This window comes from Equus asinus, chromosome 29, assembly GCF_041296235.1.
Source record: "Equus asinus isolate D_3611 breed Donkey chromosome 29, EquAss-T2T_v2, whole genome shotgun sequence".
In the NCBI taxonomy this organism is placed as follows: Eukaryota; Metazoa; Chordata; class Mammalia; order Perissodactyla; family Equidae; genus Equus; species Equus asinus.
The window spans coordinates 45,969,025-45,992,224 of NC_091818.1; the positions used below are offsets into that span (position 1 = coordinate 45,969,025).

At 39.9% G+C, this 23,200-nt stretch overlaps 1 protein-coding gene across 12 annotated transcripts in view; it reads left to right on the top strand.

Annotated features, from left to right (window-relative positions):
• DIP2C (disco interacting protein 2 homolog C) overlaps positions 1 to 23,200 on the top strand; it is a 470,819-nt gene that overhangs the window by 399,064 nt on the left and 48,555 nt on the right. For all 12 annotated transcript variants that reach the window (XM_070501194.1, XM_044762232.2, XM_070501190.1 and 9 more), the window contains 2 exons: positions 8,789 to 8,957; positions 11,115 to 11,285. In XM_070501194.1, coding sequence (XP_070357295.1) covers positions 8,789 to 8,957; positions 11,115 to 11,285 — 340 coding nt within the window. The remainder of the gene's footprint in view (positions 1 to 8,788; positions 8,958 to 11,114; positions 11,286 to 23,200) is intronic.

The window sequence follows — 23,200 nt, forward strand, 5'->3', positions numbered from 1 at the left end:
AAAGCAATTCAACAGGGAAAGGATAGTCTTTTTCAACAAATGACACTGGGAAATTTGGACATCCATGCAAAAGATTAATTTAAATCTTTACTTTACATCATATACATAAATTAACTTGAAGTGGATCATAGACCTTAATGCAAGAGCTAAAACTATAAAACTTCTAGAAGAAAACATAGGAGTAAATCTTCATAACCTTGGGTTAGACAAAGACTTCTTAGATATTACACCAAAGGTTCAGTACATAAAAAAAATTGATAAATTGGACTTCAACAAAACTAAAAGCTTTTGAACATTAAGAAGGCACCATTAAGAAAGTAAAAAGACCAGCCAGCCACAGATTGGGAAAAAATATTTGCAAATCATATATTGATAAAGTTGATTCCAACCAGATATAATACAAATTCTTAAAACTCAGTAAGGAGGGGCCGGTGTGGTGGCACAGCAGTTGAGTTCACACATTCCACTTCAGCAGCCCAGGGTTCGCCGGTTCAGATCCCGGGTGCAGACCTACACACTGCTTGTCAAGCCATGCTGTGGCAGGCAACCCACATATAAAGTAGAGGAAGATAGGCATGGATATTAGCTCAGGGCCAATCTTCCTCAGCAAAAAGAGGAGGATTGGCAGCAGATGTTAGCTCAGGGCTAATCTTCCTCAAAGAAAACCCCAAAAACCAAAAAACAAACGAACGAAAAAAACTCAATAAGAAGACAAGCAACACAATTTAAAAATGGGCAACAGATTTGAGCAGATGTTTCACCAAAGATGTACAAGTGACCGGTAAGCACATGAAAAGATGTTCAACATTCATTAGGGAAATGCAAATTAAAACTATAGTGAGATACCACTTTACACCCACTAGGACAGTTATAACCAAAATGACAGAAAATGACAAAGTTGGAAAACTCATATTTTCTGATTTCAAAACTCACTATAAAGCAAGAATAACCAAGAATGTACAGAAACTGGAGTTCTCATACACTGTTGACTGGAAGGTAAAATGGTGAAACCACAGTTTGGCAAGTTCTTAAAAATTAAACAAAAATTTACCCTATGACCCAGCAATTCCATGCCTAGGCATCTATCCAAAAGAAAGGAAAACATGTGTCCATGCAAAGACTTGATGCTTGAAATGTTCACAGCAGCCTTCGTCAAAAAAAGAATAAACAATCCGAATGTCTGCCAACTGGTGAATGGGTAGACACTTGTCATATCCATTCAATGAACTACTGGACAACATGGGGAAGCTTCAGAAACTTGTGTTGAGTGAAGGAAACCAAACTCAAAAGATCACATATTATATGATTGTATCACATGATGCCATTTATATGAAATGTTTGGAAAAGGCAAGTCTATAGAGATAGAAAGTAGGATTGAAAACAGGATTGACTTCAAATGGACATGAGGCATGCCTTTAGGGTGATAGAAGTGTTCTAGAACTGCATTGTGATGATGATTGTACAACTCTACAAATTTACTAAAATTCATTTAATTGTAGTATGCAAATTATAGTTAAAACTATTTTTTAAAAGAGAAAAAAGCCTGTCATTGGAATAGCTGAAGTGTATAGTCTGTAGCTGGGCTGTAGACACTAGACTGCCAGTGAAGGAGGCTCACCCATGCCACCCCGCAGCGCCATGTGTAGCATGATGACCGCACAGCTGCCCTGCTCAGATGCCCAGGTTGTGATAGTTTTCAATTGTTTGAATGTTTGTCAGGTTAATAGTCTGAAATTATTGAATTACAAATGTACAAATTTGTTTTCCTCTCTCCTGGTCAGTAACGTTATTTTTTTTTTTTTACGTATTTATTTTTCAGAGTAGTTTTATGTTCACAGCAAATTGAGCAGAAGGTACAGAGCTTTCCCATACATGCCCTGCCCCAACACATGCACAGTCTCCCCTGTTATCGACATCTCCCACCAGATGGGACATTTGTTACAATGTAGGAAGCCAGGTTGACACCTCATCATCACCCAGAGTCTGTAGTTTACATCAGGGTTCATTCTTGGTTTTGTAGACAATCTAGACACAGACCTTACACCCTTCAAAAAAAATAACTCAGGATGGATCATAGACCTAAAGGTAAACTATAGAACTCTCAGAAGGTAACACAGGAGAAAACCCAGATCACTTTTGGCCGTGACTTTTTAGATATGACACCAAAGGCACAATCCATGAAAGAAAGAAGTGATAAACTGGACTTCATTAAAAGTTTCTGTTCTGCAAAGGATACTGTGAAGAGAATGAAAAGACAGGCCACAGACTGGGAAAGAATATTCCCAAAATGTCCTTTTTAATCAGTTTGTTCTTTTTGAAGTTATGATCTAAGCTAGAATTCTAAGAAAAAAGTCTTCAGTATGAGTAACCTGCTGTTAAGTAGGTTTGTTTTGTCCATGGAAGTATTTACAGCCAGTGCCAAGAAACCAACGTTAGTTAATAAATGGAACAGTTAAGCAGCATTTGTTGGACCAAGCAAGGAAATGGCAAGTAGGAAATTCATGAGTCAGATTTTCTGTTTGTCCTCTGTTATCAGAATTTCTTCGTTTTTTCCTTAATGTTGACTTTCAACCTATTCATGGGAGTGAGGAGAGAGGTGAAAGGTATTTAATGTTCACAAGTGTGCTTGCAATTCTCCAGCCTTGAATTCCACACTGTGGACCCCAGCCCTTGCATGTGCAAATAATCATTTATGCTGACTTATATCTTGGAAGGCTAATGGTAAGGTTACTCGTATTTAATTTTCTTCATTTTGAATCTCCTTGTGATAGCATTTACACAGTAAAATGCTGGGAACAATATGGAAATGATAGATTGTCCTAATTATGAGGAAAATCATCTTAAGCTTTTATATGCATTTGATTCCCTGAGACATGAGGCTTCAGTGTCATTAAACATGTTTGGTACCTGGCCCTGACAATGTGGAAGTCATCGGTGTGAAAGAGTAGTGTGTAAATTTAAGCTGCAGTAAAAATCATACAGGAAAATCTAATTAAGGTGGTATTAACCCTGATTCATGAATGGGCTGAATAACAGTTGGTATTAACAGAAAACTGTGCCCCATCACTTCTCAAAGCGGTAAGACGTGAGTTTCCCAGTGGATAATTATGATTTCTAAGATGTGTAATGTGCAGGCTTGTTAGCTCTTAGGCTGTTACCTGGTGTATGATCCCATTTTGGGCCCTGAGATTGTTAAATATCCATTCAATAGAGGTAAATTTTCCATTATTTTTATTTCTTCCTGCTTAATGCTGCCTTGAAGCTTCTAGTTGGAGTTGACACAGCCACAAAGAAAGGCTGTAATTCAGAGTCACACCAGACATAGTGTGTAGGCTGATTGTGGAGCCCGGTGTTGCAAGTGACAAAGTAAGACTGGAAGACGGTGCTGGCGGCAGCAGAGCAGAACTACATCAGCTCCAGCCATGTCAGTCCGTGTGGGAACGCCCTCTGCTGTGTGAGCACTCCCAGAGGCTGCCGTCGTCTGGGAAAAGGGTCTCCACAGGAGAGAGGAGAGTGTTGTGTCTCCAGCTCTTACAGCCCTGGAGAAAGGTCTGCAGGTCTTTACAACTGGCCCGCGGCCCTCTGCACGTATGAGGGCCGGCCCCTAGACGCATCGCTGGAGCTAAGGAGGAGTCTGGCTATTTTCAGGCCCCCAGGGTATTGCTCTCAGAAGGTTATTTTGAGAGTAATGTGGTCTGCCTCAAAATGTGGTCTGCGTAAGCCAGACAGAAATGCTGACCTTAAAGAACCTCAGTTCTGCATGCAGGAACTTCTGGGTGGAAGTTTGTTTTCACAAACTGCAAGGGCAAGGCTAAGTTTGTGTAGAAATGCTGTTTGACAGTCTGTTACCTGCAGTAAGTAGTAGTTTGAGCAGGTGTCAGTATTTTGTAATGCAGATATATTTGTTGTAATGTTATTTGATCTCTTGAATAAGCTTAATATAAAGTGATCCTTAATGATCTAAATGAATTTCTGAAGACAAATCTTAGAAAAAAATTGACAGAATTTCGAGTGTTCTAGTTATTGGAATGTGATCTTACTGATTTTGATATGTCAGCTGTAAAAATAACTTCTTATACTTTTCCATAGGGCTCTGTTGGAATGTGCAGTTTTGTGAAATTATGTGCATAATGAAATTTTCATATCAGCAAAATTTCAGAGGAAATATGAAAGTTTTAGGAGCAATAATCCTTTCTTGTGGTCACTGAAAGCAGTGAGTCCATCCTCAGAGCCCTTTAAAGTTCCTCTAAGGTCAACTTGGAACCAATTCTTATTTCATTTTACTCTTTAAATACAGGGTGCCCTATTCATTATCAGACTTCTTACTCAGAAGGATTGTTTAAATAAAATCCAAAAATTCTCATTAATAAGCTCCCCACTGATAAATGTGGTTGCCACTTGATTATCAAACATCCTTTCTAAAATAACACTTAAATTTTATCCCGGCACATTAGTTGTTGATTGTCTGATGTTTTGATCTGTTATACTCTGTTAGCAGAACCTAAAGTAATCACCAACTTCTAGCATTTTGTTATCCTGATAGGAAATGTATGACTGGATGTTTCAAGGTTAAGAATTTTGTGTTAGTGTGTTTGTATGTGTATTATATTCTATAGAAATGAATAAGAATGTCATAAAAGTGATAAGACAGAAAACACCCATAACCCCGACCCTAGCCCAGCCTGTGCCTGTAGTTTGGTGTGTTTCTCCCCATGCATCTGCTTTTCTTCAAAGCTGTAGTCACAGTTTGTATGTGATTCCATATCTTGCTTTCTTCTAATATTAAAACCAGAAATTGTTTTTTTAAAGGCATGCTTTTTGGTGAGGAAGATTGGCCCTGAGCTAACATCTGTTGCCAGTCTTCCTTTCTTTCCCCCCCCCCAAAGCCCAAGTACATAGTTGTATATTTTAGTTGTAAGTCGTTCTAGTTCTTCTATGTGGGATGCCAGCACAGCATTGCTTAATGAGCAGTGTGTAGGTCCACACCCAGAATCCAAACCAGCAAACCCCGGGCCGCTGAAGCAGCGTGTGCGAACTTAACCACTCAGCCACAGGGCTGGCCCCCGGAGGTTTTTTAAACATGTATCTTGGATGTAAGTTTTGTGGAATCTGTCTTTAGAACCCAAGTTAGAACACATCTGCCAATAAATCCCTTTCATTAGTCTGAAAAGATAGTGTGTCAGTGTGTTCTTCACAAACTGTTGCAAATTGGGAGTGGGTGATCCCTGGAAAGCAAATGGTTTTCATTTTAAAAACAAGAAAGGGTCCTCTGAGAGCTGTTCGTGAGCTGGAGTCAGCAGTAGGAGGCATTTGATGGGGGTCACACCTGTGAAAGGTGTAAGGGCTGGAAGCAGATCAGGCAGGGAGAGCCTCAGCCCAGTGTGGAAGCTTGCAGCCAGCAAGCAAAGGTTGCAGGCCACGGTCAGGGAAGTCTCACTCGTGTGCCTGAAGCCCTGACAGCAGGCTGGCAGCCCCTGGAACACTCACATCACATCACCGGGTTCCTTCCTGAAAGGACATCTAAGGGGCACACCCAGCCCACAGCAAGGGGCAAAGGCATTTTCCTGAAGCAAAGCAGGCTCTTTAAATGGTGTTTATTCTGGTGCCTCCAAAGAGCATGTCAGTTTTGTGTGTGTGATTGACGTTGTGTAAGCACCTTTTTTTTAAAAGTTCACTGTGATTTCACTGGCTCAGCCAGCGTCCCCGGGAGTGGTGCAGGGACCTCAGAGGGCCTTCCACTCGGGTGTGGTTTCTCTCCAAACATTGAGTTTCATCTTGGGGTTTATTCCCCCTTGAAGAAGCGCACTCATTTAGAAGGGAAACTTGGTTTCAATGGGACTTTGTTACTCTCTAAAGTAACAGTGGCATTTGAGTGTGCTATGAGATGCTTGCATAAATACTGACTGGCATAGAATCGTTAAAATAAAATGGTAATGTTTACTTTTACTTATTTTTGATATTCCTTCAAAAGAGATCAGAATAATTCACATTCCTGGTTTATACAATAACTTTAAGTAATAAAGCAAAAGAAAAACCAATGCAGCACTGCAAGGTCATATATAACAACATTGTGTCTGTTTGTGTGCACATGCAGTTCTAATGGTGAATTATTAACTACTGAGTGACTTTCACACTTTTTGAATTTTGTTTTTCAACAAACAGGGGCCTTAAGATTCTTCAGTCAGTAATGTAATAAAAGCCAATTGCATAAAAAATGGCCAAGGACTCAATTAGACATTATTCCAAAGAAAACATATAAATGGCCAATAAGCACATGAGAAGATGCTCAATGTCCTTAGTCAGTAGGGAAGTGCAAATCAAAAGCACAGTGAGATACAACTTCACATCCACTAGGATGGCTATAATCCAAAAAAAAGAAAAAAAGGATATGACAAATATTAGGGAGTATATGGAGAAACTGGGATCCTCATATTGCCAGCAGGAATGTAAATGGTGCAGCTGCTTTGAGAAACAGTTTGGCAGTTCCTCAAAAGATTTACAGAATTACTGTATGATCTAACAATTGGGTATATACCCAAAAGAATTGAAAACAGGGACTCAAATAGATTTTTTTTTTTTTTTGAGGAAGATTAACCCTGAGCTGACATGCGTGCCCATCTTCCTCTATTTTATATGTGGGACACCTGCCACAGCATGGCTTGACAAGTGGCGCCTGGGTCTGCTGCACCCAGGAACTGAACTGGTGAACCCTGTGCCACCGAAGCAGAACACGCAAACTTAACCACTGCGCCACCAGGCCAGCCCCATCAAATAGATATTTATCCTTTCATGTTCATAGAAGCATTATTCACAATAACCAGAAGGTGGAAACTACCCAAACATCTATCAAAATGTGGTATATGTACAATGGAATATTATTCAGTCTTAAAAAGGAAATAATTCTAACACATACTACAACATGGGTGAACCTTGAAGACATTATGCTAAGAGAAATAAGCCAGACAGAAAATGACAAATATTGTGTGATTCCACGTACGTGAAATATCTAGAATAGGCAAATTCAGAGACAGAAAGTAGGTAAGAGGCTACCAGGAGCTGTGGTGGGGAAGATGGAGACTTATTTTTTAATGCATACTGAGCTTCTGTTTGGGATGATGGAAAGTTTTGGAAATTGATGATGGTGATGGTTGTGCAATAGTGTGAATGTCGTTAATGCCATAAAGTGTACATTTAAAAATGGTAAATCTTATGTATATTTTGCCACAATAAAATTTTAAAATTTAAGACCAAAAACAGCCATTTGTACAGCAGGATGATAACTTGAGGACTGATACCCCTCTTTAGTGCTTAATCTGGTGGTTCTCAAATGATTAAACCCTTTGAAAAGATCACAGAAAAGGTCAACATGTACTGTCTCTCCTTCTGACAAAAATAAATGACTTTAGAGGAATAAATAAAATTGGAGACTTGCCCAAAACACCTTTGTCACATTCTCTGAAGAAGTTTTCCTTCTAAGGGCCCTGTTTAAAGGAGATTTTGTGAGCCAACTTAATTTCCTTGCATTTTTTAACCAATTGGATTCTCTTGTAAATAAAAATTTTGAAAATTTTAAAATGAGATTGGCCGCATTAAAGAAGAATTGGCTTTGGTATCGTAACATAGCAGTTTAGAGGCTTATGTGCTATTTCATCTATGAGATTTTTTTCTAGCTAGAAAATGTCTTTTACTTAAATCTTAGAAGGTCATTTAACTAGGATCTTTTATTGTAATGCGTGACATCTATTGTTGATTTATAGTAATAAACAAAAAAAAATTAGAACTATTAAAAATGTGGTTTTGGCAAATGCTTCATTATTTTAAAACCACACTTGCCCTTTCAATTGATGATGAATCAAAATATTTAACCTACCATTTTTCTCTTATCTCTAAATATCCCCTCAATTGTAAAGGTAGAATTATAGAATGATTGTGTTCTCCTTAGTTTTCTTATTTGGTGATTTGTTTGCATTATTTTGAAGTAAAATTCCAAATTTTAAAAAATCGAATGACAAACTTTCTCTAATTGTTTTAATTTTCTTTCATTTACTCCAGACATCAGTTTTCTAAACCAGGGGTAGCCACGCTTTTTCTCAAATGGCAATTTACTAAATACTTTAGCCCCTACAGTCTCTGTTGCAAAAACTCAGTTCTGCCTATTGATGCAAAAGCCACCGTAGGTGGTATTTAAAGGAACGAGTGGCCATGTCCCAGTAAAACGTTATCTACAAAAAAAGGCAGCATCTGGAGTTTGCTAACTCCTGTGCTAAACTTCCAGACATTTTACAAATGTTTACCATGAAAGAGAATCCAGTTTGTTAATGTAGCTCCTTTGAGAGAAAAAGCGTCACAGCTTTTAGATGTTTCAAATGAGTGTTCAAAGTAGTAATAACTGGGGGGCCGGCCCTGTGGCCGAGTGGTTAAGTTCACGTGCTCCACTGCGGCAGCCCAGGGTTTCGCCAGTTAGGATCCTGGTCACGGATATGGCACCACACATCAAGCCATGCTGAGGCGGCATCCCACATGCCACAACTAGAAGGACCCACAACTATGTACTGGGGGGGGAGCTTTGGGGAGAAAAAGGAAAAATAAAATGTTTTTTAAAAAATGGTAATAACTGAATCATAATTCCTATAGCTCTTTTGTGCTTTTCAGAATGTTTTCATAAACATGCTTTCATTTCATATTCACAGACACCTCATAGTAGAGTTGGGATGACCATCCGCCTCTTGCAAATGGGCGGGGTGGTCCCTGCCTCTCCACCCTTACTGAGCCCCCTTTCTCTCTGCAGTGTGTACTCTGGGCACCAGTCCATTCTCATCCCACCTTCAGAGTTGGAAACCAATCCTGCCTTGTGGCTTCTTGCCGTGAGTCAGTACAAAGTCCGGGATACATTTTGCTCCTATTCGGTGATGGAACTTTGTACCAAGGGGCTGGGCTCGCAGACAGAATCCCTCAAGGTAAGCAGCCCCCTCCCCCAGCCTCACCGTGCCTTGGGACACACTTTACAGTCTCCCAGGAAAGCACCGTAGCACATGTCCGAGGGCATGGAAGGGGCTTGGTGAAGTTAAAATAATCCTTCACAAAAGCCGAGATATAATTTGCGGTCGCCTGAAGCTTACAGAATTGTTTTCATGTGAAAACTTCTTTTTATAACATGAATATTTTCCCACTGCCAAAAGAGTTGTAGATCAGAGAGTTTGTTACTGATGTCTTTAATTCCATTAGGTCTACTTAATGGGTCTTAAGTTGCTTTTTTATTTCTTGGTGAATTCAATTCTTCAGTGAAGTTAATTTTATTCTAATGGTGGTATTCAAGTCATAGGTTTGAATTTAGCCACTCATTTTGGTTTTCCCTGAACACCACTGTTTTGTAGGTCTGGATCCTAACCAAAATTCGTTTTTACAACTAAGCAAACAGTGGGGTTTTTCAGTATAATTACTCTTATGTGACAATAATAGAATTTCCCTACATTTACCAAGGACATTTTGATAGACATATTTTCATGGTAAGTTAAGTAATCCTTATCCAAGTAACTAGGAGGGAATGACCACACAACCTGTTTTGATTTATGTTTCAACCACTGTTCAGTTTGTATTCCCAGATATGTGTATGTCTTTGTATGTAGAGATTATGTTTGTGTGTGTATGCACACACAAATTATCTGTACACATTCAAATAGTAAAGAATACATTTATCTCTCTAAATTTTGTTTTCCTATTGAGACCTAATGTATTAAGCTTAAACCAGAAAACAACATGCAAGATAACTTTGATATTAAGCTACATAAATAAATGTATAGTTACTTGAAATTATGTACTTATACAGGAAAATAAACTCATAAAACATAATTGTTACTCATGTCCATCTATATTACATTATAAAATGATTGAGTACATTTCACAAACTTTCCCTGTAGGTGCATATATAAATAACCAAATGAAATAACAACATAATTGAGTGATTTTTAAGCACTTTACGTATGATTCATTTAACCTTTACAACAGCTCTCTGAAATAGAAACCATTATTGTCTCCATTTCAAAGGTGGGGAAACAAAGAGAAATTAAGCACCCTTTCCAAGTTCTTATATTTAATAAACTTTAGAGCAAGTTTTGAATCTCTGGCTCTAGGTTCACCATCTCAAACCTCAGGCTGCATTGCTTCTCAAAATATACACGTGTAAATAGATCCTTTGTGTTACCCAGGTTTCAATTTTTCCTGTGTAACTGTACGTGCATAAAATCAAATCTGTGTACTAAATTTCAGTGTCAGAGTTGTCTTGAATTGTGTGTCCCTCCTCAGTTTAGGAGTCCTTCCAGCTATCCAAGTGCCAAGACCACCTTGCAGGATGCTTGAAGGACTAAATGGTTCTGCTTGTGGTGATGGTCCTCTCAGGGCTCTCTTTTCCACTGGACATGCCACCTCTCGTCACCTGCCTCATGTCTAAATGCAACTGCTACCACTCTTTGCCTCCCTCAGCTCAGCCCAGGAAGCCCCGCTCTTACCACACAGTGTTGTGCTTAACTCTCTTGAATTCCTCCTCCTCTGTTTTGCTCAGTTGACGGAATTTGGTGCAGAATTGAGATGTGCTTGATCATGTGTAGACCCTAGAAACTGAGATGCACTTGATCATGAGGATTTCTCTGTGACCTTTTGAGGAGAACTGTCTTTAAGAAGTTGTCCAAACATTTTAGTTTTCCATTCCTGTATTAAAAATAGGTTTTCTCATTTCTCTCCACGTGTGTCCTGTGTTCTGTGTTCATAGGCGTGTGTACAAATGCTTCCTTTCTTCCCCAAACCCTTTCCTTTAAATTTTTTTTTTTTCCAGGACCTTGCTTCTGCCCCATCTTTCCCCTCGTCATGCTTCTTGCCGTTACTTCTTGCTATTAAGATATGTTTGTAATGGCATTGATAATCTGATATCTGTGTGTTTTTGTTTTGTTTGTTTACACAGACATCCTAAAACAGTTTAATTGATGGTGTGGACACAGAAAGCCCTTGAAATGATATCTGTGTGGAGTTTCTGTTGTTTTATGGGGTCTGCTTAAAGGGCCTGCAGGTCACACACCTAAGCACTTGGAAGGCTGACTTCTCACCGCTCTGGTTATTTCTAGGCACGAGGACTGGACTTGTCTCGTGTGCGGACGTGTGTGGTTGTGGCAGAAGAACGGCCTCGAATAGCACTCACCCAGTCCTTCTCAAAACTGTTTAAAGACCTGGGCCTCCATCCTCGGGCCGTTAGCACCTCGTTTGGCTGTAGAGTGAACCTGGCAATTTGCTTGCAGGTAAGTTTTGCTGATGTCAGTAAGAGCTTGAGTCAGGCACTCAGCATAGACTGCTCGACATGGGTTCCTGGCTGATGCTTAGCTACATTCAGAAGACACCTTTTCATCAAATGCATGAGATTGGTGCACACTTGTTTCTTTTTCCTTTTTTTTTTTTTTTTGTCCTGCATTTGTCGGTAACCATTATTCATAAATAGCTTTCATGGTGCTTATTCTATCTTGGAACATTTTAACTTTTGTAGCATGAATAGCAGTTTGCCCAGACCCCTGAAGTTGGGCTTTTTAAAGATTGGATACTAGACAAATGTTTCATTGTGGCAGGAAATCCTGTCTCTTGAAGTACTTGGTCTCCCATGTGTAGGCAGAAATTTTTGTAGGCATAATTTCAGGACATGAAGGAGGTCTGGGAATTTGCTGTGGTGATGGTAATGTAGAAATAACAGTTACAATTATGTGCTGCATTTCTATGGCATAGGTGTAAGCGAGGCCACCTTCATAAGACATCCTTGCACTAACCATGGCTTGAAAACCCTTGTTTTCTTTCTTTCTCTTCATAAGCCCACTTCTGGCCACCTTCACTATTCCTTTCCTTTTCTAACTCTTACCATGAGGTGCATGTCCATGGAGATCACTCTGCCAGGTTGGGATGGCCAGGAAGGACAGGAAAGCCATGTAGGCATGCTCTCCCCCAGTGCAGCCTCATACAGCCTCACCTGGACGAGCCGGTCCGGGCACAGCTGCAGACTTTGTTCCTCGAATGTATTAAAAGGATGAAAACTTCACTCACAACAGTTGCTGGAACGGAGGACGGTTGACACAAGCACCTCCTGATTTCCCCTCCCTGCCCTGCTGTCTTCCGCTTACGGCCCCAGAGGTGGTTGTTTGCAGTTACCCTCTGGGTGACCTCTGAGAGCCCTCAGTCTGCCTGCTCTTTGCCGGGACTCCAGGTTTTTGGACTTGGCCATGGACTTGGGCTGAGGAAGGACGCTTCCCATGTGACCAGTCCGATGAGATCACTTCAGAAAAGTTAGGTACAGAAAGCTTCTTGTGATTTTCCATTGGGGTTCCTTGCCTCTATCCTCCCTCTCTTTGAATTAGCTCCATTTTTTCAAAAATTACCAGCTACCAAATTCCTCTCAAGAGTCAGTTATACCTTGTTCTGTGATTGAAGTTAATTCCCTACTCTAAGAGGTAATCTAAAGAATTGGATTTATCTTGCCAAACTAGTTCTTTAAATATTGAAATTTTCTTTCTCTATTCACTTTTATCTGCTCTGTTTAAATGTTTCCAGCTGCCTATTCCATGAGGAGGAATAGGAAATGCAGAAATCTACTTCTTAAATAAGTTCAACCATAGGATGATCTAACACTTCCCTTCTGCACAGGTGGTGGGGAACAAATCAGGAATTCATGAGACAGGTGCTTGGCCACAAGGGTATTTCTTCTTCTTCTTTGTTTCTCTCTCAAAATGTTGATGGATGAAGGGAGAAGAGCATAGCATAGATGCCACAACAGCATAATAACGCTTACTGCTTGTTCACATTCAACATGTTGCTGAGGGAGGTGTTGATACCGTGTTTGTGGGGAACAAACCACGAACAAGGTTGTGGCGACTCAGTGCTGCAGGTCCCTCCGTGATGCCTGCTTTCATGTGCTGTCATGTGAAACACATATGAAAGTCATGAAAATTGACAAATATGTCATTGTTAAGTACACACATGGGAAATATAAAGATTTAAATATTAGACAATCATAGAAAAATAGAAAATTGAGACATAATTTCTGTGATGCTCTTGTTTCAGCTCTTATATCTTAGAAACTGAGGGATTTGTTTACCCATTTATCTTTTTGAGGCAGGAATTGCCACATTAATTATTTTGACATTGTCCCTTTGAGTTCCATGTCTTAGCTCTATGACAAAGGAAGGACTCACAACATCAAGTGTGGATGACTTTGATTTTACAAGAAATACTGGTATATTTTATATTCTGCAGAAGCAAGAAATTTAAGTATGAGCTATTTGTTATACTTAGGAATGACATTTCCTAGAATCTTTAGATGTCAAAATGACTTTAAAACAATTTCAATTTGTTGAATTTATGACAAAAGCGGACATTAGATCAAATTATAACTTCTGGGCTTAATTAACTTTAACATAAATTTCCCTTAGTACTATTAAGAAGTGTCACTTGTTTATTAACACACAGTATCTGTTGAAAAAGATACTGCCTACAGCCACAGTTACTCTTTTCAAAAGTATAAGCTGAAAGGTCTTTGGTTTTATTTGCTTTAGAAATTCAGTTCACTGTAACTGAAAAATTAGCATCCTCCTTGCCAGCAGAAGAAGGGAGGGGAAAATGAGGTCTTCTATTTTCCAGAACTTTTAAGCTACCTTAAGCAGAAACTTTGATCTTTATTATATAGAAAAACAATGATTAGTTTATCTGAGAGGAAAGCTTTATTGTAAATAGCTATGTGAAATTCAGTCAATAGTAATAGTTATAGTCAAGCTTAAATCTTGATGCTCACATAATGAAAGAGAAATATAGCCACCCTGATGATGAGAAGTAGAGTAATTGATTGTGAAAGAAAAAAAGTGGAAGGCTCTGAGGATGACATAAATCTTAAGTAATTCTCAAAATAAAATTAATAGTTATGGTAAGACTTTCATTAATTTGAGCTCTCAATTCATTTTTCCCCCGCACTGCTTTTGGATGAGGAAATTAAAAATAAATAAAGGCACTCTTGAAGGTTTTGCATGCTCCAGGGAATTAGTCGCATTCAGCTGAAAATTTTACGTCCTCTCGGGCTGATATATGTTGTCCCAGATAATGAAAATTAACATTTGAGATCATGGGATCTGTATTCTCAGTTACGCAGTATATCAGTCAGCATTCTAATTTGTAAGTAGCAGAGACCACCTTTTGCAACTTAAATGAAAAGGAATTTATTAAGATGTCAGTGGTTCACTCTTAGAAGCTCCAAGGAGCCAGAGGACCGGATTTAGGACTGTGCTGCAGGAACAGCTCTGTTCTGGTGAGGACATCAGTGTCTGTAAGTTTGCACTGAGCAACTGGCCCTCGACACCAGGCTCCACCACCGGCATACCTCCAGGGCTGAGGCCATGCTGCAGACGCTCCACTACCAAGGGCAAGAGCCTGCATGCATCCTTATGCCACGAATGGATGCAGCTAATTGGCAGACCTGCCTACCTACCTGCATGCTGGCTTCCAGGAATGCTAGGGAGGAGAGCATCAGGAATTTTTAGTTACTGCAAAGGGACGGAGCCCGGTATCAACCAGGCTCCAAAAGTGGAGGAGTTCCCCAAATACAGATTGTTGAGATGCTTGGTAACCAAAAAGGAACAATCAATGGCTGCCTCAGCCCATGCCTTTGGCTGCCCGACGTCAACACATACTCTTTGTCTCATTCTTATACATCATCCCTCGGCCCCTCAGTAAAACTGCTATAATGTAGCTTTCACTCTTAAACCAGTAACGCACCCACCCTCTGTCCAAAAGAGAGACAAGCTGATGCCCCAGCAGTTACTATGATCAGTCCTAGGTCCAGGGTTTTTGGGTGATGACCATTCTATCACTGACATTCTGTAAGCTGTAGACTAGATTGTGAAGTTCATTGCCATGGGCAGACGGACTCTGAAAAACTGTGGGGCAAAGCAAGGGAAAAAGAAGAGGCACATTCACTCCTTCCTCTGTACAGTGTTTTTGGATGTCTAATGTGTGCTGGGCACAGGGGATCACCACATTGAACAAATAATCAGTGTTGGATCTGCCAGTTCCTGGGTATGTCTAGCCATCTGAACATTCAGGAACTTTGAAAATAACCACAGGAAGAGTTTAGGGTCCTAATAGACCATGATGAGGTGTCCAACTGATGTTAAACTCCACAAGTTTCACAATCAGATATTCACTTTGGTTTGGGTTATCTCTTGTCTCAATGAGCAAGTGATTGTCAGTTGTAGAAAGCTCCTGGGTTTTAGTCCATGCCTTGAACCAAAAATATAAACACAAGCACCTGAGCTTCTCATTTGTTCTTTAACTTCCACAGCACCCACAGAAACAGTACGTGGCCTGCAGCCACAGTCCAACCCAGCAAATGAGCTGGATTTTCCCTGCCCTTGGCTCCCGCCAAATGAACTAATCAATTTCAGATTCCCCTATTGCCCTAACAATCTGTTACCTGCAGCCACTCCTGATATCAGTTTCTAAATCAATTGAGGTGTTTAATACCAACCACAGAAAACAGTTCTGTTTGATTTTAGAAAAAATACATTTATTACAAAGGATTCTGGACTTCCATTTTTGATTAGGATATGTAAGTCACACGAGATTTGTTCCAACCCTAACAGTTAAAACAATCTGGTTAATTACAAAGTCATAGTTTTTAAGATCCATCAGAGAGCTGAAGAGTCAAAGAAATCTCAATGGACTAAATTCTTCTTTGGAGAGAAGAGACCTGCAATTGTTTTCATCCCTGGTAGAGGAGCAGGAGGAGGAATTTACCGTAGAAACCAAGGAGGCTTTTTTGAGAACGTTAGCAGTGGCACAGAGCTTGGCAAGGTGGATGAGAGTCCCAAGGGGCCCAGCTCAGTCCTGTGTGCCTACACCAGCTCTTCCCACAGGCCTCCACCTGTCCAAAGGGGAGTATACAGAAGCTGAGAGAGGGCAGAAGTGCTGAGAGAATCCATCTGAGGTTCTCTAGGCCTCCAGTGAATGCAAAGCAACAGACCTGTGAACTCTGAGGAGGGGGCCCTGGAAGAGAAGACATTTCCTCTGAGGAACTGGGCCTTCAGTGAAGGGAAGGCGGAGGTACTGAGAGCTGAAAGAAGAGCAGGGAAGCTGACAGCCCCTCTCCAGCAGTCCCGGATCACCAAGTGCTACCATCACACTCAAAAGACAGGAGGACGGGAATGCTGAGCACCTCTCTCTCAGGCCTCTTGGGGGGCAGTATGTTTGCCTTCGAAAGGATGGGAATTGGGCAGCAGAATGGAGAAAGCTGAGGTGAGACTGGAGAGAAGAGAGCACCAACTAGTCACGCAAAAGCTGGCAGCCAAGTCATGAAGCAGAAAAAGATCTCCCATGGTTTGGAAAGTGAGTCTCCAGGCTGTAACGCATTAAGAGAGATCCAGAGTTTCAGATCCAAAGTCCTGGTCCTGCCCACAGCTGTGTGAAGCCAGCGTTGAATGGAATCTAACTAAGCTCAACAGAGCCCAGACCAAGCTCCCTACCATACAGATTCACTCAGACACCCGAGCTAGTGGCCTGACAGCACCTTTTTCAGGGGGTGGGGAAGGCAGTAAATGTTTTTTACTTCAATCTCCACTGTTCTTTTAAACACAAGGTTTGCTTTAAAATTAAAAACTAAAAGATGTGCGAAGAGGAAAGAAAATATGATACATGGCCACAAGAAGAAATGGTCAATAGAGCAGAATGGACATGTTGGAATCATCAAAGACTTTAAAATAACTCTGAAAGACATGCCAGAGGACCTAGGTGAAAAGGTATACACCTTGCAGGAGGAGATGGGGGATATCACCAAAAGATATAAACTATCAAAAGAACCAAATGGAAATGCTAGAAATGAAAACTGCGGTGTTAGAAACAAAATATTCCTCATGGTTTAGTAACAGACTAGATACAGCAGGGGAAAGGGTCGGTGAGTGAACTTGACGTTCAATCAGTAGAAATTATCCAGACTCTAAACACAAAGCAAAAACAATGACTATAAAATGGAACAGTCTCTGAGATCTATGGGACAACCCCAGGTGGTCTAACATACGTGTGGTAGGAGTCCCAGAAGGAGAGGTGAGAGAGGATGGGACGGGGGAGCAATTTGAAGACGTAATGGCCAAGACTGAAGAGATATCAACCCACAGATTTGAGAATCTCAGTGAGCTCCAAGAGTAAATAGATACATCATCATCAAAATGCTGGAACAAACGATAGAGACAAGCTTAAAGCAGCTACAAAAATAAGAATAAGTTACACAGGGGAATAATAATAAAAATAACACTGAACTCTTGTCAGAAACAACACAAGTCAGAATATAGTGGAATGATGAACAGGCGGACTTCGGAGATACTACAGGTTTGATTCCAGACCACTGCAATAAAGTAAATATAGCAGTAAAGTGAATCACACAAATTTTTTGGTTTCCCAGTGCATACAAAAGTTATGTGTGCGCTATAGTGTATGCAGTAGTATTACATCTAAAAAAACAATTACACACTTTAATTAAAAAATACTTTATTGCTAAAAAATGCTAACCATCATCTGAGCCTTCAGCGAGTCATACTCTTTTTGCTGGTGGATGGTCTTGTCCCAGTGCTGATGGTGCTGACTGATCAAGGTAGTGGTTGCTGAAGGTTGGGGTGGCTTTGGCAATTTTATTAAAATAATGATGACTCTTCCTTTCACAGACAATTTCTCTAAAGCATGCAGTGCTGTTTGATAGCATTTTACCCACAGCAGAACTTCTTTCAAAAAAAATTGGAATCAATTCTCAGAAACCCTACCGTGCTCTGTCAACTACGTTTATGTGATACTCCAGATCCTTTGTTGTCATTTCAACAATCTTCACAGCATCTTCACCAGAGTAAATTCCGTCTCGAGAAACCACATTCTTTGCTTATCCATAAGAAGCAACTCCTCATCCGTTAAAGTTTTATCATTCAGTCACATCTTGAGGCTCCACTTCTAATTCTAATTCTCTTACTGTTTCCACCACATCTACAGTTACTTCCTCCACTGAAGTCTTGAACCCTCAAAGTCATCCATGAGGGCTGGAATCAACTTCTCCCAAACTCCTGTTTATGCTGATATTTTGACCTCTTCCCATGAATTACAAATGTTCTTAATGGTATCTAAATGGTGAATTCTTTCAACAGAAGGTTTTCAATTTGCTTTGCCCAGATCCATCAGAGGAATCACTATGTATGGCAGCTGTAGCCTTAATGAAATGTATTTATTAAATAATCAGACTTGAAAGTCGAAATGACTCCTTCATCCATGGGCTGCAGAATGGATGTTGTGTTAGCAGGCATTAAACAACATTAATCTCGTCGTACTCTCCATCAGAGCTCTTGGATGACCAGGTGCATTGTCAACGAGCAGCAATATTTTGAAAGGAATCTTTTTTTCTGAGCAGTAAGTCTTAACAGAGAGCCTGGAATGTTCAGTAAGCCATGTTGTAAAGAGATGTGCTGTAACCTAGGCTTTGCTGTTCTATTTACAGAGCACAGGAAGAGTCACTTAGCATAATTCTTAAGGGCCCTGGGATTTTCAGAATAGTAAATGAGCATTGGCTTCAATTGAAAGTCACCAAATGCATTAGCCCCTGAAAAAGAGAATCAGCCTGTCCTTTGAAGCCTGACATTGACTTCTCCTCTCTAGCTATGAGAGTCCTAGATGGCATCTTCTTCCAATATAAGGCTGTTTCATCTACATTGAAAATCTGCTGTTTACTGTCACCACCTTCACTGGTTATCTCAGCTAGACCTTCTGGAGAACTTGCTGCAGCTTCTCCGTCAGCACTTGCTGCTTCACCTGCACTTTTATGTTATGGAGATGGCTTCTTTCCTTAAACCTCATGAACGAGCTTCTGCTAGCTTCAGACTTTTCTTCTGCAGCTTCCTCACCTCCCTCAGCCTTCACAGAATTGAAGAGAGTTAGGGCCTTGCTCTGGATTAGGCTGTGGCTTGAGAGAGTGCTGTGGCTTAAGGGAATGTTTGATCTTCTATCCAAACCACTAAAACTTTCTCCATATCAGCAATAAGCTGCTTCACTTCCTTATCATTAGTGTGTTCACTGGAGTAACACTTTTAATTTTCTTCAAGAACTTTGACTTTGCATTCACAACTTGGCTCATTGTTTGGCGTAAAAGGCCTAGCTTTCAGCCTATCTCAGCTTTCAATAAGCCCCCATCACTAAGCTTCATCATTTCTAGCTTTTGATTTAAAGTAAGAGATGTGCAACTCTTTCTTTCAGTTGAATATTTAGAGGTCATTGTAGAGTTATTAATTGGCCTAATGTCAATGTTATTGTGTCTCAGGATATAGAGAGGCCTAAGGAGAGGGAGAGAGACAGGCAAATGGCCAATCAGTGGAGCAGTCAGAACACATTTATCGATTAAGGACTTATCAATTAAGTTCTCCATCTGAGGTGGGTGCAATTTATGGCACCCCAGAACAATTTCAGTAGTAACATCAAAGGTCACTGATCACAGATCACCATAGCAAATATAATAATAATGAAGAAATTTTTAAATAATGCAAGAATTACCAAAATATGATCAGAAACATGAAGCAAGCAAATACTGTTGGAAAAATGGTGCCAATAGACTTGCTTGGTGCAGAATCGCCACAAACCTTTTCTTGTAAAAAATTCAGTGTCTGCAAAGTGCAATAAAGCAAACCAAAACCAAACAAAGTAGCCTGTGTTCAAGGTGCTAAAGCAGTTGTTTATCCAGCAAAACTGTCCTTCGAAAAGGAAGACAGGGGGCTGGCCTGGTGGCGTAGTGGTTAAGTTCGCACGCTCCACTTTGGTAGCCTGGGGTTTGGGTGTTCAGATCCCGGGTCCAGACTGGCACACCACTCATCAAGACATGCTATGGTGGCATACCACATACAAAAGAGAGGAAGATTGGCACAGATGTTAGCTCAGGGCCAATCTCCCTCACTGAAAAAAAAGGAAGACAAAGACAGGTATTTGTAGACAGAGCAAACTGAGAGAATTCACCATTAGCAAATATGCTCTACAAGAAATGCTAACTTCCTCAGGATGAAAAGAAATGGCAGCACAATGAAGCTCATATTTGTAGGAATAAATGAAGAATACTAGAAAAGGTAAATACAAGGAAACTTTTAAAAATCTTTCTATCAATATGTAGGTATGTAAATATTCTTAAATGTCTTTAAAGATTTAATTACTCAAAGCAAAAATGATGACAGCTGAGGCCTTTATAGCTTAAGTAGAAGTAACATATGAGATGACAAAGTGTCAAAGGGCAGGACTGGGGAGGTAAATGGAAATATTTTGTTACAAGATTCTTAAGCTGTTCGTAAAGTATGTGAAGGTAGACTGTGATAAATGATGCAAATTTTGATCTCTACATCAACCACTAAAAAGTTAATACAAAGGTCAACAGAGGAGATAAAGTGCTCTACCAAAAATATTCTGTTCATTAAAAAGAAGAATGTAGAAGGGAAGCACAAAAACAAAAGGGGCCAATAAAAAACAGCCAATTGTATCAATAATTACGTTAAAGGTAAATTAACTAAACATGCCAATTAAAAGGCAGAGATTGTCAGACTGATTAAAAAGACTAAACTATATGCAGTGACAAGAAACACAGCTTAGATATAAAGATACTGACAGATTGAAAGTAAATACAGTCAGCAAAAGAAGATGGTGTAGTTGTATTAATAAAAGATATATTAGACCTAAAGATGAAGATGTACATTTTGTAATGATTAAATGGTCAATTCATCATTCATAAAACTTAAAAATCCTAAATGCACATGCACCTAAAAACTGAGCTTCAAAATACGTGGAGCAAAACTGACAGACCTCAAAGAGGAAAGTGACAAATTCACACTCATAGTTGGAGATGTTAAGACTTCTCTCTCAATAATTGATAAAATAAGTAGGAAAAAAAATCATTGAGCATATAGAAGATTTGAACAACACAATGGCCTAACTTGATGTAATTGACACTTGAGAATACTATACTCAACTGCTAGGACTGAATTGTGTCCCCCACCAAATTCATATGTTAAAGCCTTAACCCCAGTGTGACTTTATTTGAACATATGGCCTATAAAGAGGTAATAAAGGTTATACGAGGTCATAAAGCTGAGGCTCTAAGCTGATATGATTGGTGTCCTTATAAGAAGAGAAAGAGAGATCAGGGCTTCTCTCTCTCCATGCACAAATGCCACGGTAAATTCACGTGAGGACACAACAAGAAGGCAGCCATATGCAATCCAGGAGGAGAGCTCCTACCAGAACCCGACCATGCTGGCGCTGTGAGAAAATTGATGTCTATGGTTTAAGACACACAGTCTGTGGTATTTTGTTATGGCAACCCAAGCAGACTAAGACGCCAACGTCTGTAGAACTGGCATGTCTCTCAAATATACGTGAAAAATTCCCCAAGAAAGACTATAAAACATTTCTCAATGAATGTTAAGTGACTACAATCACATAGAGTATATTCTCTTATCATAATGGAATTAAATGAGAAATCAATAACAAGATGGCCAGAAAAATCTCCAAATGTTTGGAAATGAAACACACTTCTTAATAAGCCATGAATAAAAAAAGAAATCACAAGAAAAATTAGAAAATATTTTAAATGGATTGTTAATGAAAGCACAGCATATCAAATTTTGTTGGTTGCAACTAAAGCAGTACTCAGCAATAACGTTTATATTAGAAAAGAATGGACTATAAAATCTATTATTTAAGCTTCCACATCAAAAGTCTAGGAAAAATTTAAGCCCAAGGTTAAAGAAAGAAAATAAAAATAAATATGGAAGTGAATGAAATAGAAAGTAGATAAACAAAAAGTCAACAAAGTTAAAAGTTGATTCTTCACAAAATTAATTAATTTTATAAACTGCTAGCAACACTAACCACTAAAAAAAGAAGAGATAGATAGACTAATGATACCAACTGCCCCTGAAACAGAGGAAATGTTTGAAGGCTCAGGCTTTGCTGTGGGGCACATGGAATGGTGCAACAACTTTAGAGAACAGTTTGTCAGTTTCTTGTACAGTCAAACATGGACTTACCATGTGACCCAGCAATTCCTCTCCTGAGTATTTACCCAAGAGAGATGAAAACATATGTTCTCCCAGGGCCTGCACACAAATGTTTGCAGCAGCTTTGTTCGTAATCGGAAACAACTCAGGTGTCAATTAACTGAGAATGGAGGGGCAGGTTGTAGTTTATCCATGCAGTGGAATGCTGTTTGGTAATGGAAAGGACTAATCTGCTTCTGCACAGAACAGCATGTATGGATCTCAGGAATAATTTGCTGAGTGAAGGAAGCCAGACACAGAGGTCTGCATACCATATGAATTTGTTTACAATCATCTGCCACGTAACAATGTTTCAGTCAATCCCAAACCACATATAAAACAGTGGTCCCATAAAATTAGTACCACATAGCCTAGGTGTGTAGTAGGCTATACCATCTAGGTTTGTGTAAGTACTGTAGGGGAGGAAGAAACTTTCCTCTACCTTTCTAGGTTCTTCTGGCTAGTCTAAGAATTAAATTGAATGAGACAGATTCACAGGAGAAAAAGAAAAGTTTAATAACACATATACATAGGAGAAACCCAGAAAAACAGAATAACTCACCATAAGGACCAAAGCTCTCACCTTAAATGCCATCCTCAGCTGAAGACAAAAGATGTTGGGGGTAGGGAGAGTCAGGGACTTCAAAGAGAAGGAAAGCAATTCACAGGAAGGAGAAAAGGAGCAAATGTTTGGAAAACAAGTGTCTGGTCACAGAAACAGAAGAACACAGACGGGAGCCCAGCAAACAGGCCTTTCTAGGTTCCTCCCTGTCTACCACCCAGTTCATGTTGTGCTAAGGTGATAGCTTGCTTCCTGAGAAAGGATTTCTAATCTGAATTCTTTTAGGCTGTTAAGGAGGAGGTAACAAGGAAAACTTTCTGAGTCTTTTGTTTCTTAAAAATGATCACCTTAGGGGCCGGCCCAGTGGTGCAGCAGTTAAGTGCACACGTTCTGCTTCATCGGCCCGGGGTTCGCCAGTTCGGATCCCAGGTGCGGACATGGCACCACTTGGCAAGCCATGCTGTGGTAGGCATCCCACATATAAAAGAGAGGAAGATGGTCATAAATGTTAGCTCAGGGCCGGTCTTCCTCA